General features: G+C 44.4%; 2 protein-coding genes across 4 annotated transcripts in view; one reads left to right on the forward strand and one right to left on the reverse strand.

Moving 5' to 3' along the window:
• Positions 1–20,138, reverse strand: LOC144132893 (equilibrative nucleoside transporter 3-like). 2 transcript variants are annotated; one of them, XM_077665610.1, is made up of 13 exons: positions 19,437–20,138; positions 15,599–15,680; positions 14,628–14,782; positions 13,418–13,512; positions 12,327–12,377; positions 10,128–10,213; positions 9,789–9,935; positions 9,364–9,397; positions 7,956–8,026; positions 5,143–5,257; positions 4,074–4,159; positions 3,543–3,742; positions 1–1,983 (listed from the first exon to the last, which is right to left on the reverse strand). In XM_077665610.1, exons 1-13 carry the CDS (start codon positions 19,658–19,660, stop codon positions 1,872–1,874), a joined length of 1,458 nt encoding a protein of 485 aa, XP_077521736.1. In that variant the 5' UTR covers positions 19,661–20,138; the 3' UTR covers positions 1–1,871. The 2 variants fall into 2 exon arrangements, with proteins under 2 accessions (XP_077521736.1, XP_077521737.1); XM_077665611.1 differs by having other exon boundaries at positions 4,074–4,155; positions 5,139–5,257; positions 19,437–20,077.
• LOC144132892 (WD repeat-containing protein 43) overlaps positions 20,128–27,529 on the forward strand; it is a 26,962-nt gene continuing 19,560 nt past the window's right edge. The window contains exons 1-7 of one of the 2 annotated variants that reach the window (XM_077665609.1): positions 20,128–20,488; positions 21,703–22,233; positions 22,687–22,830; positions 23,317–23,438; positions 24,810–24,927; positions 25,410–25,531; positions 26,122–26,221. In XM_077665609.1, coding sequence (XP_077521735.1) covers positions 22,009–22,233; positions 22,687–22,830; positions 23,317–23,438; positions 24,810–24,927; positions 25,410–25,531; positions 26,122–26,221 — 831 coding nt within the window. In that variant the 5' untranslated portion in view covers positions 20,128–20,488; positions 21,703–22,008. Of the gene's footprint in view, positions 20,489–21,702; positions 22,234–22,686; positions 22,831–23,316; positions 23,439–24,809; positions 24,928–25,409; positions 25,532–26,121; positions 26,222–27,529 lie in introns of those variants that run through there. The other variant, XM_077665607.1, reaches the window with a different exon arrangement.

Raw genomic sequence — 27,529 nt, forward strand, 5'->3', positions numbered from 1 at the left:
TGTGCAGTAATCATAATTTATTGTCTCAACCATATTCGTCGTCATCCACATAATTACAACACTCATCCTTTGCCAATGGTTTCGGAAATGGCAAGTACCTACTCCACGTGCCTGGCCATACATTCAATGTGAATACAACAAACCCAGCAAGGGCGTAGTCAAAGAGGTTCAATGTCGTACACTGTTATATTATGCTGTGCCGTCGACCGATTGCATATTAGAAAAAATCGCTCATTCCATGATTATAACTAAATGCAAGATAAGTACCAAGAACACTACATAGCGAGATAAGCAATGCATGCTACACGCATGCCACCATAGACTGCTTTCAGATAAACTGCTTGCGCTTCTCCCTAGCAAAGAGACTTCAAACTGCATAAAGACCCGTAATAACAAAACTGAAAATATCTTAAAACATCCTTATTTTAAACTTCCATTATAAACAGCTAAACATCGCTGAACACAACAAGGTACATAAATGATATAACGTGTAGCAGATGCGTATGCAAGAGTAAAAGACTTGACCTCCCAACTCAAACTGCTTATGTGCCGTAAAAGGCAAAGCTGCTGCATTTATACATCACTTGGCAAGTTGGCAAGCTGTTGGGGAAGCGAACCAGCAGAAACATCAGTTTGTGCGGACATGCAGTTAGAGATGGAGAAACGACCTTTCACTTTCGTTAAAGAGTACACATATTAACCACTTTCAGCATTCCATAAGCTAGGTTGCAGCTGGCACATAAAAACAGCAAAAAAACTAATGCTGTGCTAACACTTTTGCTTTAGTAAAAAAAACATAATTTAAATGCACCTTTTTTTAACAAAAAAGGGCATCAATGACAGAAGAATAAATGAGATTCTACAACCCTTACCTTAACTAATTTACACAGTCCTACCACTAGTTTAAGCTGTTTCTCCGAGGAATCTCCAATATGCTTATAAATGCTTCACATCCACAAAAATGCACTCCGTGCTGCGGAAGCATTAGTTTGCACATCACTGCTTCACCGAGTCAACACACAAGGTGGTCAGAGTGACTCCAAATAGAGCCGATTGAGCAAACAAGCAACAATAACAAGTAAAACCCAAATAAAAACAGACAACATAAATAACAATCTCATAAAAGCTAACCATGTAAATAACATTAGTGCACAGAAGTGCCCTGTGAAGTTCAATGAATGCCGATGAGTGCAGCAAGCAGCATGCTATGTGAACAGCGTTGCTAGAAACTAAAGTTTCAAAAATAAAAAAAGCACCTCCGCACTTCACAAAGTCTTAACGATTTGATTAGGAATACGTGCACAACATCCACTTCTAGTGAAAGACAAGCAACTACGAAAGTTAATAGCAGCTTTTGACATATCCTCTTGCTTATAGGTTTCATAAAAGCAGATCTACACAGTGAAACACAAATGGAAAAATATGTCACGAGTGTCAGCGGCAAGAAACGAAAACGACGTACAGGAAAAAAGTCGCTCTTCTTTTCTCACCACCGTCCCTTGTGATAAAATTATAACACAGCTAATCCAGATATCTCCACTCAAAGCAAGCACAGTACGCTATGTTGTCTCTAAAATAAAGAAAGCAAAGCAATGCACAAAAAAAAATGCAAAAGAGCATGCTGCTACTTTCGAACTTGAAATAAAACCTCAGCAAGACCCACCAGCCGTCAATGTTCCAAGAGGTAGCGGGAAATGGGAGATCCCACAGTATGTGCAAAACTAAAACACCGCTTCCCTGAAGTGCACACCAAGCTACCAATGAAAGTGTTGTCCCACGTATTCAACTACGCTCGTCACGGTATGCAAACTCAAGGAATGACCGGGTACGGGCGTGTCCCCAGCAATGAGCTGTTTCTAGAGGCACTGTTCTCAGAGTAGCTTGACCAGCAGGACAGTGAGGAAGCCTCCGATGGTGAGGCCCGTCATGATTGCAGAGCACATGAGAAATCCTGCCCTTTCCTGGAGGTAGCTCTCCACTTTCCTGAAAAAGTGAAACACAAACATGAGTTAGTTCCAATAAATAAAGGTGTTCTGTCACCAAATCCTTTTAGAATAGGCAACTCCCTTTAAATCTATGTCCCAACAAGAAAATAAATATTCCAACTGTGATTTGATGAGTATATAAAACACAGCAAAAAAAAAAAAGAATAGCATGTGGCAGAGGCAGATTTATGAGTCATTCGGTGAGGACAGTCCCATCTGAACCCTGCAATGCCTGGACTTTATATTTTTTGTTGGAAAAATAGAGTTCAGTGTGGTTTTCCTACTGAAAATTTCCCGCCTAGGGGCAGGGGTTGACTTCACCTCTTTAAAAGGGCTCTAATAAAGTTGCGGTAGGCTTAAGATGTTAAAGCATGCCGCTTTACAAATATTGCCCAGGAAGAATTTTTTTAATGCGCTTTGTCGAAGCTGAGTTATCTGTAGTCAAAATTTGAATTTCAGCATCTTCACGCCTTTCCCTCTCCTCTCGTCACTTTTTTCACACTGGAAGGTCGGCACACGCTCCGCCGGCTCCACTGCCAAGGGCAGAGCTTTCTGACCCGCCGGAGGTGCGCAGCTTATTGGCCGTGGTCATGGTAGCTGCGTGACGTCTGAAAGAATCTAACCAATAGCCATCTCTCAATTTGTATACGCAGGAGCGAGCAACAGAGGAGGGTGCGAGCATGAAAATGTCGCCGGGAAGGGGTCACCAACTTTCGCGCGTGATTGTGGGTTCTCTGCTGCGTGTAGAAGTGTATTATTTGGCTCAGGTGTTCATGACAGCACATTAAAATGATTGAGCGAGTGGATGTGCTCTCCTCGTAAGGTGTTCCAGAACCCCTTTAAATCTGCCTCTGGGCTATACCGAAAAAAATGCAGGTAGTTGAGAACTGTGGGGACTAAAACTGCAAGAAATATTGCGACACATGAACCAGTGTCCTTCAGTGACGAAAGATATACAGCCAGTTAGTATGATGGAAGGCGCATGAACAGTTTGCAAAGATAAAAGCATGTCTTTTACGTCAAACGTTCCAAACAACTACTGAACGGTGCTGTTGTCCCTGAAGCAAGAAATAGTCATACGACAGCTCTGATAACTTTTCCTTTTCAATTTTTTTGGACACGGCATTATGCTGAGCGTACTCCCCCATTCTTGGACCCATGTCTGAGTGCATTTCGACACACAGGCGCTCATTACAATGTGCTTCGTAATTTGCCTGCTTTCCTCAAAGCTGTGGATTTTGGAACTACTAGTTGCCACCTCAAGCGACAAGGGTGCATTGTCCAATTTCAGATGACACGAACATTTTTCCGTGAGCCCATTACGTTTATATCATTAAGATTCAACTGTAATCCACTATAGCACCAGTTTCCAGTACACTTTTTATGGCTGCATCATCAGCATGTCAAACATGCAACACCCATTACAAATGACACTATGCATGCAACTTCTAAGTTTGCAGCCAGAACTGCATGCATATCAGCAGCATAATTCAATTGTCACTAGGAAAAGGAGTAACAGCAAGAAAAAGGCAGACATTACTCTTCACACCGACTCACCTGGAGACCTGCAGCATGGATGCGCAGAGCAGGTATCCATTGGAGAAGGAAAATGTGGCCATCAGCAGCACAAAAGCAACGTCAGAGTCAAAAATGACAGGCAGGTAGTGTCGAGGATGCGCATTGCAGAGCATGAACAGGGGGATGAAAACGGTGCGTGCCAGCGAGAGGAACAAAACCACCTTCTCGTGCCTTTCATCCTGAAATGCAAAACAATGCGCCCATTTTCAAATTCCTGACAGTCTACAGCCCAATGACGGCCTGACAGTTCAGGAGTAATGAGGCAAGATGAAAACACATCTGCACCGGACTAGGCACAGGGCTGGGCGTACAGCCAGCAACCCACTTCCGAAGACTAAGTCACACGACTGCTTGAAACACCGCATAAAATTCATCACTCCCAATGGCCACATACAAGCTGTAACTGAAGGGGAGATCGAATTCCACCCTAGCCACGGGGACCTTCTTTGAAGGATTAGTTGTCATTTTTTTTATTGAGTCAAGTTTGAAAAAGAAAAAAGATGTCCTTACTAGTGGTAAATAGGAGCAAGCGATCCTCCCACATAGATCGCCAGTGTTGAACAGCAAGTAGCAGCAAACAGGCAGAAAAAACCTCCCTGAAAGAGTCAAGAGCAGTGTTACAACAAAGAGCTCATTTATTCACTTTGGTCTGCTCGTAAATACCACAGACAAAAGCCTGGCTGTTAAGCCTAAGTTTCATTCCATGAGCGCAATATGGACGCACAGACGCCAAGTTTCCTGGCAGTGGCAATGGCAAAGACACTTATGTTGGCAGACTAGGTGAATAGAATTCATAGATTTTTTTTTATCTCACACAATTCCTTCTTTTCTTTATCGTCTAGATAACAGCAACATCCCCTCCACTGGGCATACAAGGATGGTCCTGCAAATTGTTTAGGAACACGAATGCAGAATAACAAAGAGAAAAGAAAAAGAAAAGGGATCAACAGCACATTTTCAAAAAGTCAAGCAACAATATTTGCCAAAATGAAAGTTAATCGTTTTCCTGCACTCAGAGCACCCAAGGCAGCTCGACTCCTAATCAGACTAACAGCCTTAACGTGCACGTCCTGGTCAGGTATTTTCTGCTGTAGGCAGCCATGAGACAGCCAACAACAGAACCTGCAGGGAGCTCGAGAAAGCTAGAAAATATAAATGTCGCAAGAGCTGACCAAATCAGTGCAGACTGGTCAGACTAAGCAAGTACATCAAAAAAGCCTGAATGCACTCCTTTCTTGAGAACATCTGTGTCGTAGGCTCTGCAGTGTGTTCCTGGGCTCGAAGAACCTACGCATCATTCTGAACACTAGTTATCTGACGCATATCCAAAACAGTGTTCCCCAAAATCATGGAAGACTAGTTTCCCCGTGGAGCTCAGTACTTGGGCTCAGATGAAGAGAGGAGAAAAAGGCGGGAAAAGGAAGATTTGTGAAAAGTAGAGGAGATGGCTCAACAGCACAGGGGCATGCAGAGGAAACGCTGCAACAAGGCTTGCAATGCATAAAGCACCGCAGCAATATGCACGTTGCTCCAGGTGGCCCCATCACCCGCCAAACTGAAAGCTGCCAGCCCAACCTACCAGTCCACAAGGAGCCAGACCCGACGTTTGATGAAACAATGAGTACTGTGATGGCTGGGAAGACTGCCTGGGTGACGCACAAGGCGTACAGAGCAGATAGAGCCTGGGGCCAAACCTGCATGCGCAAACAGCACTGCTTGTAACGAGAACACTATATATGAAGATATGGTAGAATGAACACACAGAAAATAAATACGCAAAGCAAGACTACAATTTCAAACAATTCTATGACAGCCGCTCCAGATGCCATGCCACTTCACATTGCCACGTGCTATCTCTGTAAAAATATGCCGCCTCAAATGGCACGCACAGCAGAGTAAACCTTTTTCCTGCATTTTTACAACAATTTTTACAACACATATCTAAGTAAACTACTCAAGAGGGACAGGTGTAAAATCGAAAAAAAAAAATATGTTTCTGAAAATGCAAGTATCCACTCATAGGACTCTTTTTCTTTGCAGTCTCAAAGTTTCACTGTTAACAATAACTGTTTCATTAACTGCGATGGTGCTTCAAAAAGCCGAAAAATAGGCATTCTTTGAGCCCAGGTGCTTTAGTGACACCATGACAGCGCAGTGTTGTCTGTGGCTAGGAAGATAGCTTGTTTCTTCATCTTCAAAACTGGCACCTCAGCTCGATTCAACGCGCAGAAGCAAACACACAAAAAGCAAAGGCTTCAACGTCTCCGCACATGACCGCCCACATCAGCATCGGTCTTCTCAGTGGATACCCCTAGCAATCCATAGAGTTTTGAATGGTACAGCATCTGCTCTCGCACTCACAGCTAGCTATGCTTGCTCGTCTCGTGTTACACTGCTTGCAGTTTGGACTTCAGCAACATTCTGGACTTCAGCGACCGACACCCCCATTAAAAAAGAGGTACTGAATGGCACAGTGTTATGACAGCCGCAGGCGAAAGCCACCAACAACCAAGAATGGTAAGGAGACCTCTCTGCGGGCTTCTGCGAGTGCATTTATTGTGGAGGGCATCGTAGACATGTATCCAAGCACTTCAAGCTCCGCTGAAAGCAAGTCTGATGAAAGTGCCTCGATCAGCGATGAAAACTGCGTCGTAGATATGATGGAAGCGCAGCTCAGCTTTTTGGGTGCCACTGTTTGGACGTGCAATTATTTATCACAAGCCACTGAAAACGATGCCACGTGGAGAACAGAATCGTCAAAACCATTTCAGGCAAAAAGCCAGATAGCTAAGCAATGCGGCATTCAAAATGGCACCAAGGGCTACAACCCTGGCGCCCTCTAGAAAAGTAAACATGGTGCTCATCTCTGAATGCCCTGTTCTCACAACTGCCCCCCTAGGCTATTGCTCACCTTGTGGAGCTGGGAGCAGATTTTTTTTCATGACTGTGTGCTTTATTTTGACTACATTTGTTTTGTTGCACTCCCTGAATCACACCAAATGAATGACAATATTATTTTTTGAGGCTGATGAATAGTGAATTCTTGGTATGATACTTTGCTCACAGTCTACACATGACTGCGTAACTACATCATAAAAATGACAACAAAAAATTTCGTGTTACGTCACGACGCGTAGCATACATTCAGAAACCCAGCGAAGATTAAAGCAGTTGCATAGCACATTTTTGTCCGACCTGCACGCTTTCCACAAGGTGCAGAAAAAAAAAAAGTTTTTCAGATATAATGCTGAAATTTTTGCACATAGGTTTGGAAGCAATACCAACATGAAAAAAAATCTTTTACCAAAATCCATTATAAAATAAGAAAGGCTGTGTTGAAAGCTGCATCCCACCTTGAGCCAAGAATGTGCAAATAGGGTCAGGCACTGTTAATACAACCCCTATTAATATGGACAACTCTAATTATGGACTATTTTTTCCGGGGACCAAACTTCTTAAATGTATTAATGACTTTTTAGTATGAAAACTCGCTGTCGAGACAATGCTCAAGGTGAAAATACCCAATGCACATTGGGGCCTATGTATTTCTGCCAGGTTGATACGGCCAGCAATGAGAACAAAATCTCAACTGCTCCAACCCTATTTTTCCTTTCTAGTATTTCGAGCGTAGGATCGCACCAGTGAAGACCGCGGGAAAGTGCAAATGCTTGAGTGATGCCCCTCCCACCACACTTTTCGTGGTTTCATGCTTTAAGTGCCAAGGTACTTGACCAGGACAAATTATATTTCCTGCACTGAATGAATGGCTACATAGAAAACTTTCTAAAGCTTGCGCTATGTCGAAAACCATATTCAGCTGCTGTTAGCTGATGAAGTATAGATATCTACAAGCAGTTTGTGAAATGGGCGCAGTCATAGTAGGAGATATGTTATCGCACTGTGAAATGCCATCACGTGCCTCAGGGATCACTAGGTGCTTCAAACTGCACAACATTACTTTAAAGATAATGGCAGCCAGTATAATGCACTTGAATAACTATAAGGTGCATTTTTTACAGTTTTCTCCTTCACGATTTGTTATTAGAAATGTCTGGTTTTATGGACAGCTTTGCTCATGAAACAATGTATCCACATTAATGAGGCATGACACTAATGCAGTTCGTCTGAAAAAACATGTCGCGCTTTCATACACAATAAGTTAAAATTAATTTTTTTCCTCAAATATAAAAAAATTTGAAGTGCATGGAAACGGTGATGTCTACTGATGCCTTCAAACTCAAGCTGCTAAACTTTGGGCCAACTTAGAACTGAAAGGTGACATATACAGCACTCAAATAGAAGCCGACTAATTAACAGCTTGCACTGAGTACACTTAGTCACCTAGCTGCAACATTGTTGGAGTCTAATAAGCAAAGAAAAGAAGACACTTGCCTTTCTTAATACCAAGAGAGGCGAGACTGTAATCTCAAGGTCACTTAATGAAACCAAGTTCTGAATGCTCGCTGAAAAGAAAAAAAAGAAGAAAAGGTAGTTAAGCAGCGAACACCATGAAATTGTGATCCACAAAACGGAAGTGAAAAAATTCACAGGGGCACTTAATTACATTGTATGTTGGTGACAACATTAGGAGCTGTTGATGCCTTTCCCGGAAGTGACGCCACGTTTGGTCTGACGTTACTTGCCTTCAGCCAATCAGAGAATTTGATGACCGACAGACATTTTTTTTTTTCCCCAATGGGGCCTCCAATGCGATCACATTAAAAGCTTGTGTTGTACACAGCTCCCACAGACTTCAAAGGCAGGGGTGCCTCATAGTGATTATTCTCAGTTAAAGGGGGGAGGTGAACAACGTTGAACACATTGTTCACGCTCTCAGTACACTTTTTAACCACAGTAGGCTAAAACACAAATGAGTAAGGGAATGAAAACACAACAGCAAACAGGATGGCACTAAGCTTAGCAGCATGTGCTATATATGTCAAGACTGCTTTGCAAAGAACCACCACATATACCGTATAATCTTGTGGAAAGGCCGCTCTCATGTATGGGCTGCATTGCCTGTTTTAACTAGATAATTAAAATATACAATTGAATGTTCTTTTAATTCATGCATGAACTGCACCTTCAAAATTCACACCCGAATTAAAAAAACAAAGTGCGTCCCATACACGAGTTTATACGGCATGTTATATGGTTTATACGGTTACGGTATGTAGCCTGTGTGCATGCACACAGTATGTGCACAGCTTTAAAACATATCAACACACCATTTTAGAGCAGTAAGGCTACACATCATCATGTATTGGCTCCCAAAAGCCAGCAGAATGTTAAAACGAGTCACCTATTGATAAGTTCAGTGACAAGTAAGAGACCCAACAGTGAACACTGTGCAGAAGGCAGTGTTCACAGTAGTTTTAGTAATTTGCCATGAAATAATGTACCATAACCCACAACCCTTTACACGCACGCACGCACACACACACACACACACATGCATGCATGCATGCACACACAAAAGCAACACAATGAATGTGAACGCAAAGTATACAGCACAGCACTAGTACACAGTTTTCTAGCTTTGCTTTTATGTTTTGGTTTCCATAAAGAAAGCATTTTTATTCTCCATTTCATGGGAGCGATATCCATTATATTACATTATACCACAGCGGAAAAAACAGTGCCTTGACATGCTAGCTATGTGGAGGTATCAGATATGGACTGCACTCCAATGTTATCACTTTCTCCACAGGTGGGCCAAACAAATGCTGTCACCAGATGCCTGTAGCATCAGACAAAGAGGGCTACAAGTCAGTAAAGCACCTGATCCATTTCGACTCACCTTCAGGATGCTTCATGAAGTGAATGAAGAAGTCCTGCAGATGTAAAGAGAAAAAGACGGGGAACAAGTGGGTTCTTGATCAAGTAACGCAGTTCAACAGCAGGGACCATCTGAGCACACTTAAGGGTGTACCTTTCACTTTACACATACCTTAGCAGAATTAGGTTACACACCCACTCATCCTCACCCATCTATTTTCCCTTTTCCTTCCTTCCAACTAAGCACTCGCTTGCTCTCACACCGAAATTTCGCATGCTCAGCAGTGTTCATTTATATATTCACACTTCCACATATTCTGAACCCCACTCACAGGCACTCAATCACATTGACGCTCACATCTGCACATACACACTGTCCCTAACACCAACACCAATTAATTAGCATGAGTGTGGGATCATAAGAGAAGAGGTGCAAACAACACTCACCGTTGAGAGCATGGCTACGAAGCAGGCCAGCGTCACTACGAAGACAAAGATTGCGCATATAAAATAGGCCAGGCCTGCTGCTGTGGGGTCCGTGTGACCCGTAAGGCAGATGATTTGCAAGATGGATGCGAACAGGCCCCCAACAGCCTGGAATCCAAGGAAAGGGAAGTCAAAAGTGAACAGTTATCATTTACTACTTCCTATGCAGTTCTGAGAGTCACACTGTTCACAGACACATATTTTGGCTTTAAAAAAAACAGGCTCCAGGTAATACAGCTAGCGCCGATTTGTGAAGAAACATGCATAAACTCAATGAGCACTTGGCCAGTATCCACGTACCATTCCAATGACTAGATTGTGCATGTAATCCGAAGGCAAGAGTGCGGCTAGGCCCATGACTCCTCCTTGAAGCCATGACACAAATGCTAAAGAGAAAAGAAATTAATGAAATTCTTCCATCAGAAAACAACACATGTTTTGGTAAAAACAAACTGACGGCAGGCTTGCATGACCAAAGAAACAAGAAAGCCAGGATGGAATATCCTTCTCTCAAAATGAAACTGGGGATTGGCCCACAGTTTTACGCACTTCGCCTGCAGTTAAGAGCAAGCCCCAAATCAGAGAACACGTTAAGACTATAACAATAGGTGCATGTAACGAGAATAGGACAACTGCAACAGCAAAAGAGCACTAGGAACTTCGTATTTGTTAAATGGACACTGAGGGCGATGCTACCCAATTATCGTTCTCAGTAAAAATTGAGTCCTTCACTCTTTCTGGGTATGCTGGTATCTGAGAAGTAGCAAAAGACGCATTTACGGCTGAGATAATTGAATTTTAAATTTTTCTGCTACTCCACTCAAGCTCGTGACATATACACCACAATGGCCTTGTTGTCACCATTTGTTTTTATTATTCTTGTGGCATAAATTATTATTTAAATCTATAGATACATGCCGAATTCCCAAAGGAAGTCAATCAAGATCCAGTGGACCAGTCCAAATATCGAGACATCTCTGAAGTACTATCTGCCAATGTAACATAGCCTCCGAGATCCGTGCAAAAAATTAGGTGTCAATACATGCATTTTACTTACAAAATCAACCAGTGATGTCAACACCCATGTTTCATTTTTTCGATCTTTTCTTGGTTATAAATATTATAGGTTTGTTTTCGGTGCAAGTGGTCTCTTTGTGATTAGAATGCAGTACCCTATAGATAAGGCCTGGACGAATATTCAATATCTGATACGGCCTGAATGCTTAGTATTCAAAATCTTGAACTATCCACTTCAAGTGAAGAGCATTTCTAAAATGCACACTTCTGGTTTAGATTCAGTGCACCCCCTCCGCGACTGCACCACGGCGTACACTCAGCCAAAGCCTCGACTTCATGGACACGTCCTAGGCGTAAATGCCGCATGCTGGCATGCCCATGCAAGTGCCAAAGCTGGTCTGTACATGCGCGCATGTGCATCACAACCTCTATCATTCGTTCAGAAGTACTTTTTGACATCCAAAACGAAACAGGGAGGTTTAGACGCTGACGGAAACAGAACATTAACATAAGGCCTAGACATTCTTTTTTCTTAGAGGCAAGAAATAGCCAATATAAACATCTTAAAATGCCTTTCAGATATATCTTTACAATGAAAACAACACAATGTTCCGAGAACTACACATTCCGTAGCAGGCAAACAAGTAAACAATAGTATCACCTTGTACATAAGAAAACATGAATCATAAAATCAGTGCAATGACCTTTCGCCCATTTAAATGCTCCAATACCGAACACTTCTTGAAAGCCAGAGTCTATGTGTCCCCAAATTTGGGCAGTGTCACTGACCACATAAGATATAATCTGACTCAGTCTGCCCAGCCCACACAGGAGATAGCAGTTATCTCGCGCACTTGCAACACACCACTTGCAACACACGCAACAGCAACATGTGTTAAAACACCCGCAGCCAACCATCAACCAACAATGGTGATAACAGAAGTACATTTTTTTTCTTTCAATTTGAAAGAACACAGATACGCTTCACTGTTTGCACATGCAGTGTGACTTTTGCATGCAATTTTCGTTTTTTCAAACAACACATTTCCCAAACATGTGCACGAAGTTGCTCCATTTGCAATTCAGGTAAAAGGAAACTGAGGACAACTCAATCCAATTACTGCTTTTAGTAAAAACTAATTCTCCGGCCCTTACTGGGTATGTGAGCATTCGTACAGCAGAAAAAAGAATGAACTTGATTTTTAAATTTTCCCGCCGCCCAATTGAAAACACATAGTGTAGCATGGCCTCTGGGATCCGCACCATAAATGCGGAGTAGGCGCCCATAGTTTGCTTCCAAAATCTGCCGGTGGTGGCGCCACCTGTATTTCGTTTTTTGGACTTTCCTGGCTAATGAAAACTCCGTTTTTGACGGGAGTGGTCTGTTTGTGGTTAGAACGGTAAACAGTATCGATACAGGCCAACTACAATTTGTTCCCAGTGTCTTTTCAAGGCATGGGCAGAAAGTAAGAGCACACTCACCATTAAGTAGGGCTACGAGGACTACTGCAACAATGAAGAACTCAACCTGCCCTGGGAGCAAGAGAACAAGATGCACTACATAAGCATTACTTATGCGTACACAGAGCACGGGCATTAATTGAAACAATGTAGAAACTCAGGGGGAATTCTTTTTTAACAAAATGCAAGCAAGACGAAAGAAACCTGATAGAGAATTCAAGACCTGCGCTAGCTATACAATAAAATTCAGACCATCGTAAATCACTGATAGCGCGACTGTTGAAAAGCACAGATGGGATTATTCGGAGAAAAATAAGAAGACGGCGGATGTTGCTATGAATGGAATAAGACTTCGTAAAGATTGCTACGCTTAGTTCCACAGGTCTTAAGGATAGTGAAAGATGAAATGCTTTACGTATTATTATCACAATTATTACCACCAGCCCAGCGAGGCCATCCATCTTTTGTTGCTGCCTTGGCTCTCAGTTTGTGTGGGTATAATGTGACATTTTAGACTTCATTCTTGTCTTTTTCTTTTTGCAAATGTTGGCAGATAATGAAAGCAAATTTAGCAAATTACCACACACTTTTCGTCTCAGTTGAGCATATTTTGAAGAAATTATGCCAACGTGATTAAAAAAAGGCCATTATAATGATTACCAAAAATCAAACTGCATTTTAATTTTTTATTTATGTACACAATACCTACAGCAACCCACTGGAGCATTATTGTAGGGGGGAATATCGCGGAAAAAAAGCACACATAAAACACTTCAGATGATGCAATGTCACAAGCACTAAAGAAACCCAAGCACTAAGCAAACAAAAGGACAAGCAGAAAAACACTTGCACAAAACAATTGCAGAATAAGACACCAGCCAAAGAAGAATCCTGAAGGCACCGGATGGCGCAAGCGTACAGTCTATGAATGCATGTAGCACAAACCCACAAGATCAAAATGAAAGGAGGACCAATGTGTAGTCTTTCGGCTCTTCCACTGTCCCTGTAGCTTTGTACTGTGCTCCTTTCAGAACAAGACAGCATGAAACCCAGGCTTTCACCCAGGTTAATCTCACAACAACAAAATATCCACGAGATGTCGAAGTTCTTACAATTGTCAGTGTTGACTTTCACAAAGGCTGTGAGTATTGCGAAGAAGGCTATGCACAGGCTGAATCCCAGAATGTTTCGAGTCTCCTGCCTGATCCTAAAAGAAAGGAAAAACAAGAAGACAACATGAGGTAAGTGATGCAAAAGGTAAGTCCAAGTAGGACTTGGCAGGCACCTTCCTTGACTCGCACATGGTCCACCAAAAATAAGACTTGTCAATAAGACCTGTCACGTGTCCCAATAGCCACACTGGTTACGCAGATTATACTCTCTCTGAAAGTTATAGTGGACTACGCTACAAGATCTAGCATACCTATCCATGCTGTCTACATTTCCAGCCAAGGAACAGTTTGCTATCAGTGCAAAGCAGAGAATTCAAAAGTAACTGGATCTGAGGGAACAATAACTTATTTTCTGTCCAACCTGTCATGGAAAGTATAAGTTGTGATACTAAGCATATTCTGCGATATGAGACACCAGGAGTTTCATTTTTCATGTCACCATGTTTTCACCCTATCTCTTATTGAAGCCTTGAGAAGTAGGAGCGATTTGCATGCTTTCATATGTGCACTAGTTTGCGCACCTTCCATTTCATCCACGGATCTTGTGACAGTAATCTATTTCACTCTTCACATACAACGCTATGGACGGCTTCAGCAGAAGCTAGAAGGTGCATAAGACAAGTAGTAGTAGCAAGGTACTGGAAGCAGGCAGTGATATGTGAATGGAGAAGAATCACTGGGCATAATCCTCTGGTGAAAGAAACATCAACACTGCAATCTGTCACAAAAGCCCTAGCTACACAATACGAAAAGCATGGTACTTTGCAATGACCCTGCCAAATCTATCCTGCATGCAGGGTTTCACAAAGCAACTGAACGGTTTATATACTGCAATCTATAAGCAAAACTAAATAAGCCAGCCCCGATACACAACCCAACAAGTAATGCCTCCTACTATTTCTTAAGGAAACTGAACTGGACTTCACATGATGACAGTGGCAGTTCGGCTCTTGTGGATGTTTGTGCGCTTGAATAGGTCACAGTGCTGTGCCACAAACTCTTATCCAATTATTTTTTAAAGTGTCGCAATGGAGGAGCAATTTCCAGCAGATTTAATGGAAGGCTAATCCCACCTGCAGCCAACAACCTCAAATGCTTGACAAATTGACAGCAACAAGTACACCCAAGCAAAAGCAATTTAGGAACCTACTTGTGGTTGAAGAGTGTCCCCAGGTAGACAGCTATAAGTGATGGAAACGTGCTGGCCACAGAGAAGGCGCCAAATACGTGGGCCTGGAGTGGCGTCTTGTGTGTGTAGCTGTAGTCGTACGGCACAGAGACATTTCTGAACTTGTACATCCAGAACTGTTCAGAGCGAAAGAAGAACAAGACCCGCAATTACACCACTGGGACCAGCCTACACTTTGAAATGAAGAAGCGTTCATGTCTTTTACAAGTTTACTGAAGATGGTCTTAAGCCAGAGCATTTCATCTTCTTAAAAAAAAAAATGAGAGAGAGAATTCTCGCAATTACCTCCTTTCTGGTACGCCATGGAGAGCTGTCTCCCCAAGCAAGGAATTTGCACCTTAATGAATTAATTTCTACTTAGCACAACAGTTTTCGAAGCCAGGATAACAAGCTTGATGTCATGAATCTGCATGTCATGGCTGGACCAGATGAGCATGACAATGCAACTGTGAACTTCTGTTGAGTTGCTTTTATGCCCCTTGTACAACTAATTTACTGCCGAGCACATCGCTCCAGAAGCAGAAGTTGTCAGCCACAAAGTATGTTCATATCACCATGCTCTGGGAGTTTTAATTTCTAGCAAACAATTTTAAAAACATAGCCAATGAACCTGGCTTGCTGCAATATCATCGCTACGGAGTTTTGAAAAGAGTTTGGTGAACTTCCACCCTTACTTGACATTTTCTCCATTTCCTTTCTAGAGAAAGGTCTGTTTTCGTCGAAATGGCATTTCCGGTCCAAACTTACTTGGTATCCTGTTTTATCATTCCTTTAAACACATACTATGTTACTGCTATAACATGAGCCGCCACCAACTTCACTGCTTGGATGTCGCCAAGCTACACACTTAACAGCGATTTTCTGGCATCCCTCTGTTGTCTCAGGAATAACCCACGTGAAAGAATAAAGCAATAATGGGAACAAAAACTTACATCACTAGCATTTGTAATGAAGTTCCAAGGGAGAATGACAACCACTCCAAGCAGCAGGAACACATTCCTCACAAAGTAATACCTAGAAAAAGAGAAAATAATGGAAATAATAGTTGCCAAGGTATGAAGTTCATGGCAAAAAGTTAGCAAGCTAGAACTATAAAAGCAGCGTAAAAAAACCTTTACGAATGCATATTACAAACATAATACATAGCGGTGCCATCTAGTGACACAAGCGAAAAGCACATGGCCGACAATGCAAAGGAAGCATTGGTTTTCATCGAAGGGCACATTGAAGACAGCATAAACAATAATAAAATATGACAAACACCCCTGAAAAAAAAAAAACGTGTACTTAAAGCAATAATGGCAACTTTCATTGCAAGGTGGCTTTATATGCTACTTTCAATGCCAAATTAAAGATATAAATCCTTGTTTCTTCGGTACTGCAGTGTTAAATTCTTACAAAATGAGGCAGGATCTTTTCATTTCTGCCATATTCTCATGAAACATTTTGTTCAGTGGTCAGTCCCTTTGAGAAAAATAAACCAGTGCATTTTGATCACAGGCTTTCAGCAACAACAAGAAAACTAGTCAAGGCCCAAAGCTTTGCACAAAAGACAGAGCACAAAAAGCTAGTAATCTGAGCACTTAAACCAAAACCAATCACAACTCCCTGACTGTTAAACAAGGGACCGCACAACATAAACATGGACGCGAAGAGCACAAGGACAGGACAGGTCATTGTGCTTTTCAGATCCACATTTGTGCTGCGCAGTCACCTGCCTAACAACGTATGACCGACCTGCCCAACAGCGTGCACTCCTGTACTCACTGATGCATGAATAAACAGACCGCAGCAGAAATGTGCGATCTATTATGCAGCTCTCAGTCTATGGTAGTTATTGTAAAAGATCTACTATTCTCAGTATTCCTGTGCCCAAAACGTACACGCCCAAGTGTTATGTGCGTGACCAAGTGCCATGTTGATAACAACGGTCGCATAGCATTCTCAGATGATAAATCAGCAATAAACAGTCCTAAAGATAAAACCATATGGAACTTCGTACCACGAAGATGAACAAATGGCTCTCTGTACTGGGAGACCAAAAATTTCACTTGGTGACATCGACAAATTTCAAATAAGAGCACTGACAAAAAAGTGAACTTGTATGTGGTGGGTGAATCTATGACTACACATTTAGACGGTTTAAGAAATTTCAAAATCCCTCGGAATTTTTCACATTTGTTTTACATCGGGAGTGTGATTCCTGCTGCACCCAACTCAACATGTGCTGTTAAAAATGATGAGCACAGAGTGTTCGTGCTTTTGTGCATGTATCTTGGTCAACTAGTGACGCAGTACCGGTTGCGTTACACTCCAAGCTTGTCAGCAAGTAGTGGTGAGTTATCCAAGCCTTCATGCATAGATCATGATGCAATTTGATGGACCAATCATGAATCTAAGATTCTTCTTCCGTGCACCGAATTATGTGTACAAAAGCATTGACAAAGAGTGTTTGCAAAAAAAAACAATGCATCAGCTGCAATCTTGTACTGAGTGAATAGGGCCTTCCCGCTTTCTTCTTCTTGATCCTTAGATGTGCTCACAGCACAGCCTTGGAGGTAATAACTGTAGACGACGTATTCCACCTCCACAGACGCGACCAACACTCACCGCCGACATGGATATTCGGCTATATGCTGCCCTTATGTGAGAGTTGAACTTTGCTCCGGGGCACACAGTCTTTGCACACCATAAACGGAGTGTCGCTTCAGGACATTAAACCCAGCATACTCTTCCATAAGCGGAACAAACCATTTTCATGCCCCTTACTCACTGTGCACACAAGAGAATAAGGAGTGCTGATTTCAAGAGTTGTGGCAATCACCACAGAAAGCATATATTTATAAATACCATTACCGCTGAAGTTGCAACATGGCACTCAAAGCGCAATATGCTGCAGACAATGCATGTACTGTCACCACCTGTCAGAGGTGACAGTAAGCCAGTTTTTGAGCTATTCAATTTCAGCTAAGTCGTCACTAAAACTTCTGCTGTGAGAACTGACTTTAGCTGAAGGTTTGTGTCACGTGTCTGCATGACATTTACAAAAGAAACAATAACACTTCTGCCGCTTCTTTTGAGCCGATTCTGGCTAACCTCCTAAAAGCAGCACATACTGTTGTAACAAAACCGAATTAAGTGCAGCATGTTGTTACTTGCACAATAGGCACTGTCGCATTATTCTCCGGCACAACATGAGTGACTTACTGGCCGTTTCATATGCTGCCAACAACAGCTAACAACCAAGTCCGAAAAATGCAAGCACTCAGTCACAACAATTCAGAAATAGCAAGCGATACACGAGATGACTGGGTGCATGCATCTCATGCTGAATTTTCACCCTGACTGCCATGTGGACACCACCAAAACACTATCAAATTTTTGTATGTGAGGCACTATGTTCACACATGTGGACGCAATAAAAATGTGCTGAAATCTGAAAAAATCCTGCATAGAACCATCTCAAGCTAGGCATCAAAAAAGAATGCAAATGTTGGTTTTAAAACAGACGCCTGCACATTTTACGGTAGCTCTAGTATGGCTCCGGAGAGTGAATGTTTTCGTTTGCTTGTTCTGCAAGCATCAGGTATTCAAAATGCCTGACATTCAAGAAATTGTTTACATAACTTCTTATGACGAATGAGCCAAAAGCAGCGTTTGCTCACTATGCATAATTAACCTTCTGGAAGGGTGGAATTTTTCCAGTTCAATACCGGCATGGTACCTCCAAAAACATACCAATGATTTACAACTTAACACAGGAGCGCATTTGTAATACTTTATTTTTGTAATGAGGACACTGTTCTGATCAACTTTTATTTAATTGTATTTACCCATTAAACCATTAAAACTTGCTCCTTAGAGATGGTATATTACACTGTGGCGATCAAAATTTTCAAGTACCAATTAGGAGTTTTAAAAGTGAAGCAAGATAGTTCCATAATCAGAGCACTGAAACAAAATACTGAATTATTCAAATATGAGTTAGATTTCGAAGACTGCTTTTAAACAAATCTAGGACCCTTTCAGGAGTAGACATAATAAAGGGCAAGTGCATAAGAGCAATACAATGGCAGCGCTCCCAAACAGCTGCTAGTTAGCTCGGATATGCTGCAGCTGTGAGACACAGTTCTGCCTTTTTCCCATTAGCAACTGCACACTCTGACTCAGCTGACTGGATTACTAAAGCAAGAGTCATAACAGGAAACCTCAAAGCTGAAGTGCACCTGTTTCTAACAACCTCTGATAGCTTTAATCGACAGCATGATTCCAGAGTCTTGATCCTACAAACAGAAACGAGGCCTCTAAACCGACTATTCTTACAGCGGTCTAGATATGAAGCTATAATATTACATGGCTAATATGGTAGCAAGGCTATATAAAACTTACGTTATATATATATATATATACACACACACACACACACAAAGCTGGGCTGAATACTCAACAAAAGTCTGGTTTAGATGACAACTGTTCACGCATTTCAAGATGCAATCCTTATCAGGGATCAAATCGGGCCCCGGCAAGGATCCTGCCATTTTTCACTCACTTCGAGTAGAATTTAATTGGAACTTCGAAATGTTTCCTTCCTTTTGTTTAAGTGTGCGTGTGTGTGTGCGTGAGGAGGGGGGGGGGGGGGGTCTTCGCGCTCGTCAAAATGATCACTGGCACGACCGCAGAGATCTGTCAGCGCGCAAACTCTCTCGCAATCAATTAAAAGCATCGCAGGGAAGCCCACGAATACCGTTACGCTCCAACACCGATGCTCACCTATCGACGGGGAGCGCGAACGGCGGAGGAGATCCCGGTACAAGCAACGGATCGTCCGCACTGCTGTCAACGTCGTCAGCTGCCCGTAGCGTCACACTTCGAGACACCTCTGGTCCGCCGGTGGTTTCTGAAGCGGCGGCTCCACGAATTAGCGGTGCCTTGTCGCCTTCAAGCGCTAAAGTGGTGCGGAAATTGCGTCTGTAAGTAGGCACGTCACCATCCATGACTGCGATCAGCACCTTGCGAACTGGTTCACAAGTTTAGTTAGACAAAACAGCTGTGGCAAGCGCACTGACACAAGGCACGCTGGTCAGGCGAACCATTGAGCTTTCACGGGCCTCTGCGCTAACTGAGCACTGACGGAGGACACAGCACTGCACACACATGCTCACGATGTTGAAGTTCCATGGTAAAGCTTTCACAAGCGATCACCGCTGTCACACATACCACCAGCCGACTACTGCGCCCATTCAACCGAGGTGATTCAACCATGCGTGCTGCTTATATACAAAAGCATCACGTGACAATGATGTTTATGCAGCTGTGCCTTTCACAAGCTACACACAGAGAAACGCATGTTTCTCTATGCTACACAGGTGTTTAGAAATGCGCCATATGCCGAGCTGGTAACGCAGATTTATAAAAAAAATGTGGAATTTGTGACGTCACGTGGGTTAGATGGCGTAAGACTGCAACGTCATGTCCGTCTTTGGAGACATGCATTTCCATGGTTTCTTTCACGTTGTCGCTGAATTTTCCATCGGAGAGGTTCAAGAACACGGTCGTGCCTAGTGTAGTTACCGCAATCTGGTACACTATAGTTACCGCACCAAATTCATTGGCCCCTGCCATTGCCCGCACGTTTGAGTCCTCCGCTGCGAGAACTTGACTGGCTGTGCTAACTCCAACGGGAAATCTTCAGTGCAGTGAAGGGCGCTGGAGGCGTTTGCGCCGAAACAAAATGCACGCTTTGGCGGCCCAAGTGAAACCAAGTAATTTCACGTGGCTACCGCCGACCACGATACTGCGGAAGTATGGCGTAACTTCAGCAAGTAGTCTCCTCGATTTGGCTGCACTTTCCGCACTAGTTCACAAAAGTGCCGTGTCAGTGTAGTGCCAGTTCTTGCGGCGCGAGTGTAGCCCGACACTAGTGCTGTCGGTGCAGCGGCCAAATCGAGTGCAAAAGTGCAGAAACTTTCGTCTGCTGCGGCCATGTACGTGTTGGTGTTTGTCGCGTGTTTTCACATATGCGCGAGATTGTGCTAGCTGCATTGCACGCTGTGTATTTGCTCCAAGAGGCACATCTCGTGGAGCGGCTATGAACTTTGTTAATTCCAAAAGTGGTGAAGAATTTGACACCGTTCATTCCGTTGCGTTGTTTAAAGGGGCGCAGGCCGGTCGACCGTCACTGATTCAACGGTTACTTCGAAGAGGCAACAATTAACTAGACAGGTTATTCAGACTACCGCTCGAGACGATCTTTTACAGTCCATACGCGTGATTCAGGCTGCTTCCGTCCTATCGAAAAGTGACTGCGGTTGTCCGCCAAGAGTTGCCTGATCTATATTTGAACTCAATCGCGTTCACTTTCGGCGGACGGTGACGGCGACGTGACTGTCAGAGGCTAAGTGGCAGGCGAAGGTGTGGGCTGACGGCGACCTCAAGCCCAGTTGCTGTCGTAAGTGGAGGTACTGATGTCGCAGCGAGCCACAAACGTTGCGATCGCCCACGTACTATAAAACATCTCACAATCTGCCTCTTATGGAAGCGCTCCATCGTGCTGCGTCTATAATAATAATTGCACACAAAAGAGAAATGGTGTAAGCAACGTGCGAGGCTGGACGGAAAGATGCGAACCCATACGCCATGCCAGCCAGTCGCTTATGCGCGTACACAGACACGCGCACACGCGCGCGCATACACACACGTATACGCGCACTGTCATTTCAGCTGTTTGGTGAGGGCCCGGCGCAGATGCCGCGTCTTTCACGGGTACGCGGCCGTCTCAAACATGGTCTAAACGCCGCTCACAAAACAAGCGGCCGCGGAGCCGTCTGCTACGGAGCGCGCCAAGCACCTTGCACTACTTGCACGAGAAGAGAACTCGCCGGGAGGCTAGTGCAGCAGTGCAGAAGAACTCGTGCAGCACGAGGCCAAATCGAGTGCCGAAGTGCAGGTGGCACTAGCTGCACTGTCAAATCGAGTGCGAGAGTGCCGCACTTCTTGAACTGGTGCAGAAAGTGCAGCCAAATCGAGGAGACCTAAGCATGAGTACCAACAAGCACGAAAGAAGCACCAAAGGAGCACGAAGCACGCTGAATGACGAAAAACACGTCACTGAAGAGTACACCTTTCGACCAATCCGCGTTCTCAGCCAGTCAGCTTTTATAAACAACTTATTTAAATTAAGACATCACTGCCATTATGTCCTTGTAATAATTTGTGCAGAAATTATAACGTAAAAATATTGATAAAATAAAGACAAGCCATCTTTGTACGCAAAAAAAAAAAATTGAGCCTGTCGATTGTTGGGTGCGAGAGTACGCGAGATTGAGAGTATCTAATCCGACGCATGCGCAATGCCTTTTTTAGGTTCACGTGTAACGAAAACATGGCGGCTCTCGCGGGTCACGTCTCCGTCAGTAGCAATGGCCAGTATTTAGCACATTCAAGCGCTGATGGGCGCTTAAAGCTATGGGATACATCTGCCAGCACGCTGAAGCAAGAGTATACGCCAAGCGCGCATCTCTCCGCCAAGTGCACATGCCTATCGTGGGGACCTGTACGGCACAACTTCGTAAGTGCGGCCCGTCGGTGCGTCACATTGAAAACGTGCTTGCTCTGCAAGTAACGCCGGTATGGTCACCGCTGCACTGAATGTCATTTTCAACCGAGGGTTGCATTCAGTGGACAGAGGCGATCGCGGATGCATGCGCCCAGAGATCTACGTATTTGCGCAACAGCGGGTCGATTGTCACCGAAGCCATGTGCTGTCGGCACGAGCACTGCGCCGCACGTATCGAATGCCGATTGCGCATGCTTGTGCTGAACACCCGACCGCCTGTGCACTACGTCACTCTAATTGGTGGTAAAACGGGGCCTCTGAATTCTGAGGTCGTGCTTTTCTTTCAGTGTCGCGTGCATTCCGCATTCCCGTGCAAGCCCGGATGTTTCCAAACATCGCCATGCGGCGCTTAGCTGGCATTGTCGGTGTTACTGAATTCGGCTGTCATCTTTGATTGTTTCGCAGGCGACACCCAAGAAGAAAAAGCGGCAGAAAACTGGTGATGGTGCTCCGGATGCTATATCGGAGGCCGGCCTGCTCGCGATGGGCACGGCGGAGGGAACAATCTTGTTGTACAGCGCAGCCAAAGGAGACCTGCACAGCGAGCTTGTAAGTCTGCTTCTTTGATTGTGCCAATTTTGTGACTTCAAGGGTACATGTGTATCGGTTCAGTGCTTAGAGAAATGATTAACGTATACATAACTACCTGCACTGTGACGCTGTAGCATGCAAGATTTCTTTTCCGGATTGTGTAAATAGAGGCTGCTTGTGTACATCGTAAATTGTTTTGTGAATCACTGTGGAATTACGTGCAGTGCATTGCCGAATTGTGCACGGCTGTGTCAGCCATTTCAAACTGCATTTAACAGCTGTTTGCTTTGCTAGTTTGCATTAGTCGCCTCTGTGCTGACTGGATCCATTTTTCTGCAAAATCATTTGTATGCTTTTATGTGACTCGCGAATTTTTGTGGTTCCTTTGTGTCTAATCAAAAATGGCCTCTCTTCAGTTTCTGTTGATCACTGTCCAAAAGTGCAGATTAGTCTCTTGTACCATGTAGTGTGCTTTGTTCAAGCTTTCGTGGTTATATATTTCAGACTGGTGGGCACACAGCAACCGTCAATGGTGTCTCCTGGCATGCAGATTCAGACTCGCTGTTCAGTGTTTCTGATGACCAACACCTTGTCCACTGGAGCGTTTCCTCATGTAAAGTCAAAAGGTATGCTGATTGTGGCATTCTGTGTTGACGTGCATGTCGGTGCAGTGCATGCTGTGTGATGTGTGGACTTACACTCCGTGAAAGGGTACACTGCACTCACCCTTGTTTTTGAAAATCTCGATTTGTAGTTGACGTAAAAAATGTGCTGTCATTTGTGGGGAATGTAAGAAGTGTGTGCAACCTTTTTCTACAGTAGGTAGCTCAAATGCCTGTTTATTTGTAGATTCCGTTAATGTGTGCATTCGTGCAGTGTTTGCAGCCTTTGACGAATTTGTTAGGAACGTTAAATGATACGTGTATAAGAATGAAGGAAAATATACAGGACAGCATATGTAAGGTTGTAGACACAAATGCCATTTGTCACTGTCAGGTTTGCAGACTGGCATTGAACCAGAGAGAGCCTTTTATTTTTTGCATCGATTGTAATTCAACCCAGAATTGCAGTTTTTTTCCCCCTCTTTAAGAAAAAAAAATGCACTCGTCTTCTAGGAAATGTTTTATTCGTGCATTATTGAAGTCTAAGAAAGGCTCTTGCATGGCCTGTTTTCATCTCCGAGGGCATTTGATCGGAACCAAACTTGTCGCTCAAGCAATTTGTTCTTGTTCAAAATATTGTATCGTCACTGACAAAAAAATGGCAGTTGATGTGCATAGTTGGGCCAAATCCGAATTAGGTGCACTAACGCTGTGTGGCCATTGTTTTGCTTTGTTTGTCGGGCATGTGCCACCTAGGTCGCGCAACCTTTTGATGTCATCACAACCTGTTGTGTGTGCGTGCATGTATGTAAACACATCTGGGCAAGCTGCCCAGAACCCGATGGGACAGCCTGGCACAGAGTAGGCTTCAGACAAATAAGCAAACACACATGGACTAAAGGGAAGGAATGGCCACTATTAAGTGGTAGTTCACTGAAAAAGAGGGAATGCTCTTCCTTGGCAGGCAGTCATTCTTGACTGCACTGGAGGTGGACAAGGAAACAACCTTGCCCTCACCTTACAACACATTTGTGCTGAGGAAGCATATGCAAGAGTGTAGATCCGAGCAAGAGTGGCATGACCATAGGATTTGTTGAGCAGGACCTGCTCTTGTTCCTTCAACCCATTTTTCCTCCGTCACACATAGAGGCTCAGCATTCTTACTTTGCATACTTCCTGTGGCACATTGTCGGGCTGTACAGCTTGGTGAAGGTATTATAGTTGGGTTAGGCAAACAGCAGGCAGAGTTGACTATGTAATGAAATTCTTTAGTTTGCACAATAAGGTTTTGTCATGTATATATCTGTGCTTGCTTATTTTTTTATACTCCAGCTTAATACTCCGGAGATTGTTCTGAATGCGTTTAGACTCATGGTTGCGCTTGGAATCTTGCAGCAAATGGAAGGCCGACCGTCACAGCGTCTACGCCGTTGCCGCCGTCGATGCCAACACAGTGCTGTCAGCCAGCAGCAGCATAAAGTGGTGGAATGTAGAAACAAAAACTGTTGTTATGGTAGGTGCAGCCTTTCATATGCACAGTTCAGTGGCATTGCTGCATGCAGTAGTTTGGCATGCGCTGTCAGGTGCCAGAGGTGTTCATTTCAGAGGCCTACTGCTGCTATGTTAATCATTGACAAGTGCTACTAGCAATTACCACTAATTAGGCCTTGGAAATGCATGCTATTTCTTTGTGCCAAGTTTTTGTGTGTGAGTGTGTTTGGGATCTCATTGTGAACAGACTGGTTTCCCCAAACATGGCCTAAAGTGCACGTGCATAGGCGAGATGAAAAGGCACATGATAGATGTTGTAGCTTGCGGTTGCAGGGAGAAACTGCTTTAGTTCTTGATACTAAATGTGGCGCTATACTGAACATGGCATTCCCTGTAAGAATTGTACAGGAAGACGTTAAGATTGGAGTTGTTTCTGAAAGAAGTGACCTCCAGAAGTGGGCCACGAACTACGCTTCTGATGCGGTGTTCTCTCTTGGTGTGCAGAAGTTCACAGGCCATGTGACAGAAGTGCAGCAACTTTTGCCTGTCTTCGTGCCAGGCAAGACCGGTGACGAGAGGACCTACTTTCTGTCGTGTGCAGTCAACGATCGGCAAGTTAGTGCATGGTAAGTGCACTGTCCGCATGGCATGGCCGCACACGTTTTCAAATCCTTGCTTGTGCAGAGAGTTTGTGCTCACACTGTGTCTTACAACAAAAGTATGCCTCAGCCATCAAAAAACCCCCAAAAGGAGCTTAAGCTGACATATCTCGGTGGACACCCAAACTGCACTGTAAGGGAAGGTGGAAGTGAAAGAGGTGCCATAGGGGAGGGCTTTAGGGCTTTGGAATAATTTAGACTCAAGGGTTGGGCGCCCGTCTCGGCTGCGGGAGGTGGTTGGTTCGAAACCCACCGCCGGGCACCCACCGGTAAAAATGGGTACAAGCGGCCCCCGGCCAGGCACCAAGCTTTCCTTAGGGGTGTTTGCTTGGGAGAAGCTCCGTAAACCCCGCTGCACCCCTCGCGGGCGAATCCCCAGTGTCGGACAACCTCTCAGCCTGCTAAAGGTGGTGCCCCTTCGGCCAACGTGGCTCGAACCTTGATCATCTGCAGCAGCAGTCATAACCCAACCCAACTCGCTTCATTGCAGTTTTTTGGCTTCATTTTTAGTGTTCCGTGTGTGCCACTGAGTGGCTGATGGTATTGGACATTTGCAGGCACCTCGAGAAAGGAGCCAGCACCTCCTCGCTAGCAAACTTCATGCTGTCCGACGAAGCCGTGCACTTAGGGGTCTCGGATGCATCCGGGAATGGAAAGGTATGTGGATGTCCTCGTTCCCGCATTTGTCTGCCGCGATGCATCGCTCTTGGTGTTTTCATGTGAGGCAGGTGGCACGTGGCGGCCGTGCAGGTGGCATGGCTGGCTTGGTAGAATGCCTCAACGACGAAGGATCCGGTTGAGGAATGTGGCGAAAACTGTGGAGCTGCTGCCACCAGCCGTGAGCGCATTTAACTGCAGTCACCTTCATGAGGCCGTACCTGCAGCTGCAGCACAGCCCAAAGTAATGAGATCCAAACGGGGCTCTGAGCAGCAAAAATCTGCAGCCGTTTGCTCTGTGTTTGAGAAGGAATCTTAAATTTCCAATTTTTATTTCTCCGCATGAATTTTTGTGATGTCTTTGACGTTTTTCTGGGACGCAGTTATTACAGCCGTTCCTGATGAGGGAGTAATTACCGTATTTACACGATTGTAAGTCGACCCCCCCAAATCACATTTCCTAAAAAGAAAAACTTTATAAGCTCGGCCTTGAATAGCTGAACGCGATAGCATTATCCAGCGGCCGCCATTTATCGCCAGCCGCTATCGGCTGCCACGCTCGGGCATGCCCGTGGGCACATTCCAAAACGAAAATGTATTAGTCACTGGACTACTCGTCCACACTTGCGCCATTGTCTTCAGTAGCGCTGCCGTCGTGATCGCTGCTGCGGTCCCACAGCACATTGTTCTAACATCGTCGTTCAGCAAAATCCTGCACTTTGCAAACAGCCACATCACGTGGAGCAGCTGAAAATTTTTCTCGCTGCAGCTGCCACACCTGTATCACCACCCATTGCGAATGTCGAACTTGCGGCCCGGCGCGCAGCTGTTCGTTTCTTCGGCGTAAAGAATGGCAGCCATCTTGAATGTAGCCGTGGACGAGCGCCAGTCCTTTGCCAGACCTTGGAGCACGAGTGACGACGGATGAAGCACTATATAAAAAACTTGTGGAACGCTGCCAGGAGTAGTCAAATGCATCAGAGCCAGAGAGAAACTACGCATGAGCGGCGTCGGCCCTTTCGTCGGCTACCGACACTCCCCGGCACCTCTGCCGTTCCAAGTGGGGATGCCGCCTCGATTATAACAGCGGCTGCCATGGCCCTTCCATTAACTATTAGTGCTCCCTTGAGCGCCGAGCACATTTGAAAGTAAAAAAAGAAAACTTGTTGGACGCTTGAGCTTCCCGTAGAGCGTGACTGCGTTATCGGGCCGCCACCGCCGCTTATCAGCAACCGCAGTCTGCAGCCACGTGTGGGGTGCCAGTTTGCTGCTTATCGATAGCCGCCATCGGCCGCCGCCCGCTCATTT

This window comes from Amblyomma americanum, chromosome 5 (assembly GCF_052857255.1).
Source record: "Amblyomma americanum isolate KBUSLIRL-KWMA chromosome 5, ASM5285725v1, whole genome shotgun sequence".
Classification (NCBI taxonomy): Eukaryota; Metazoa; Arthropoda; class Arachnida; order Ixodida; family Ixodidae; genus Amblyomma; species Amblyomma americanum.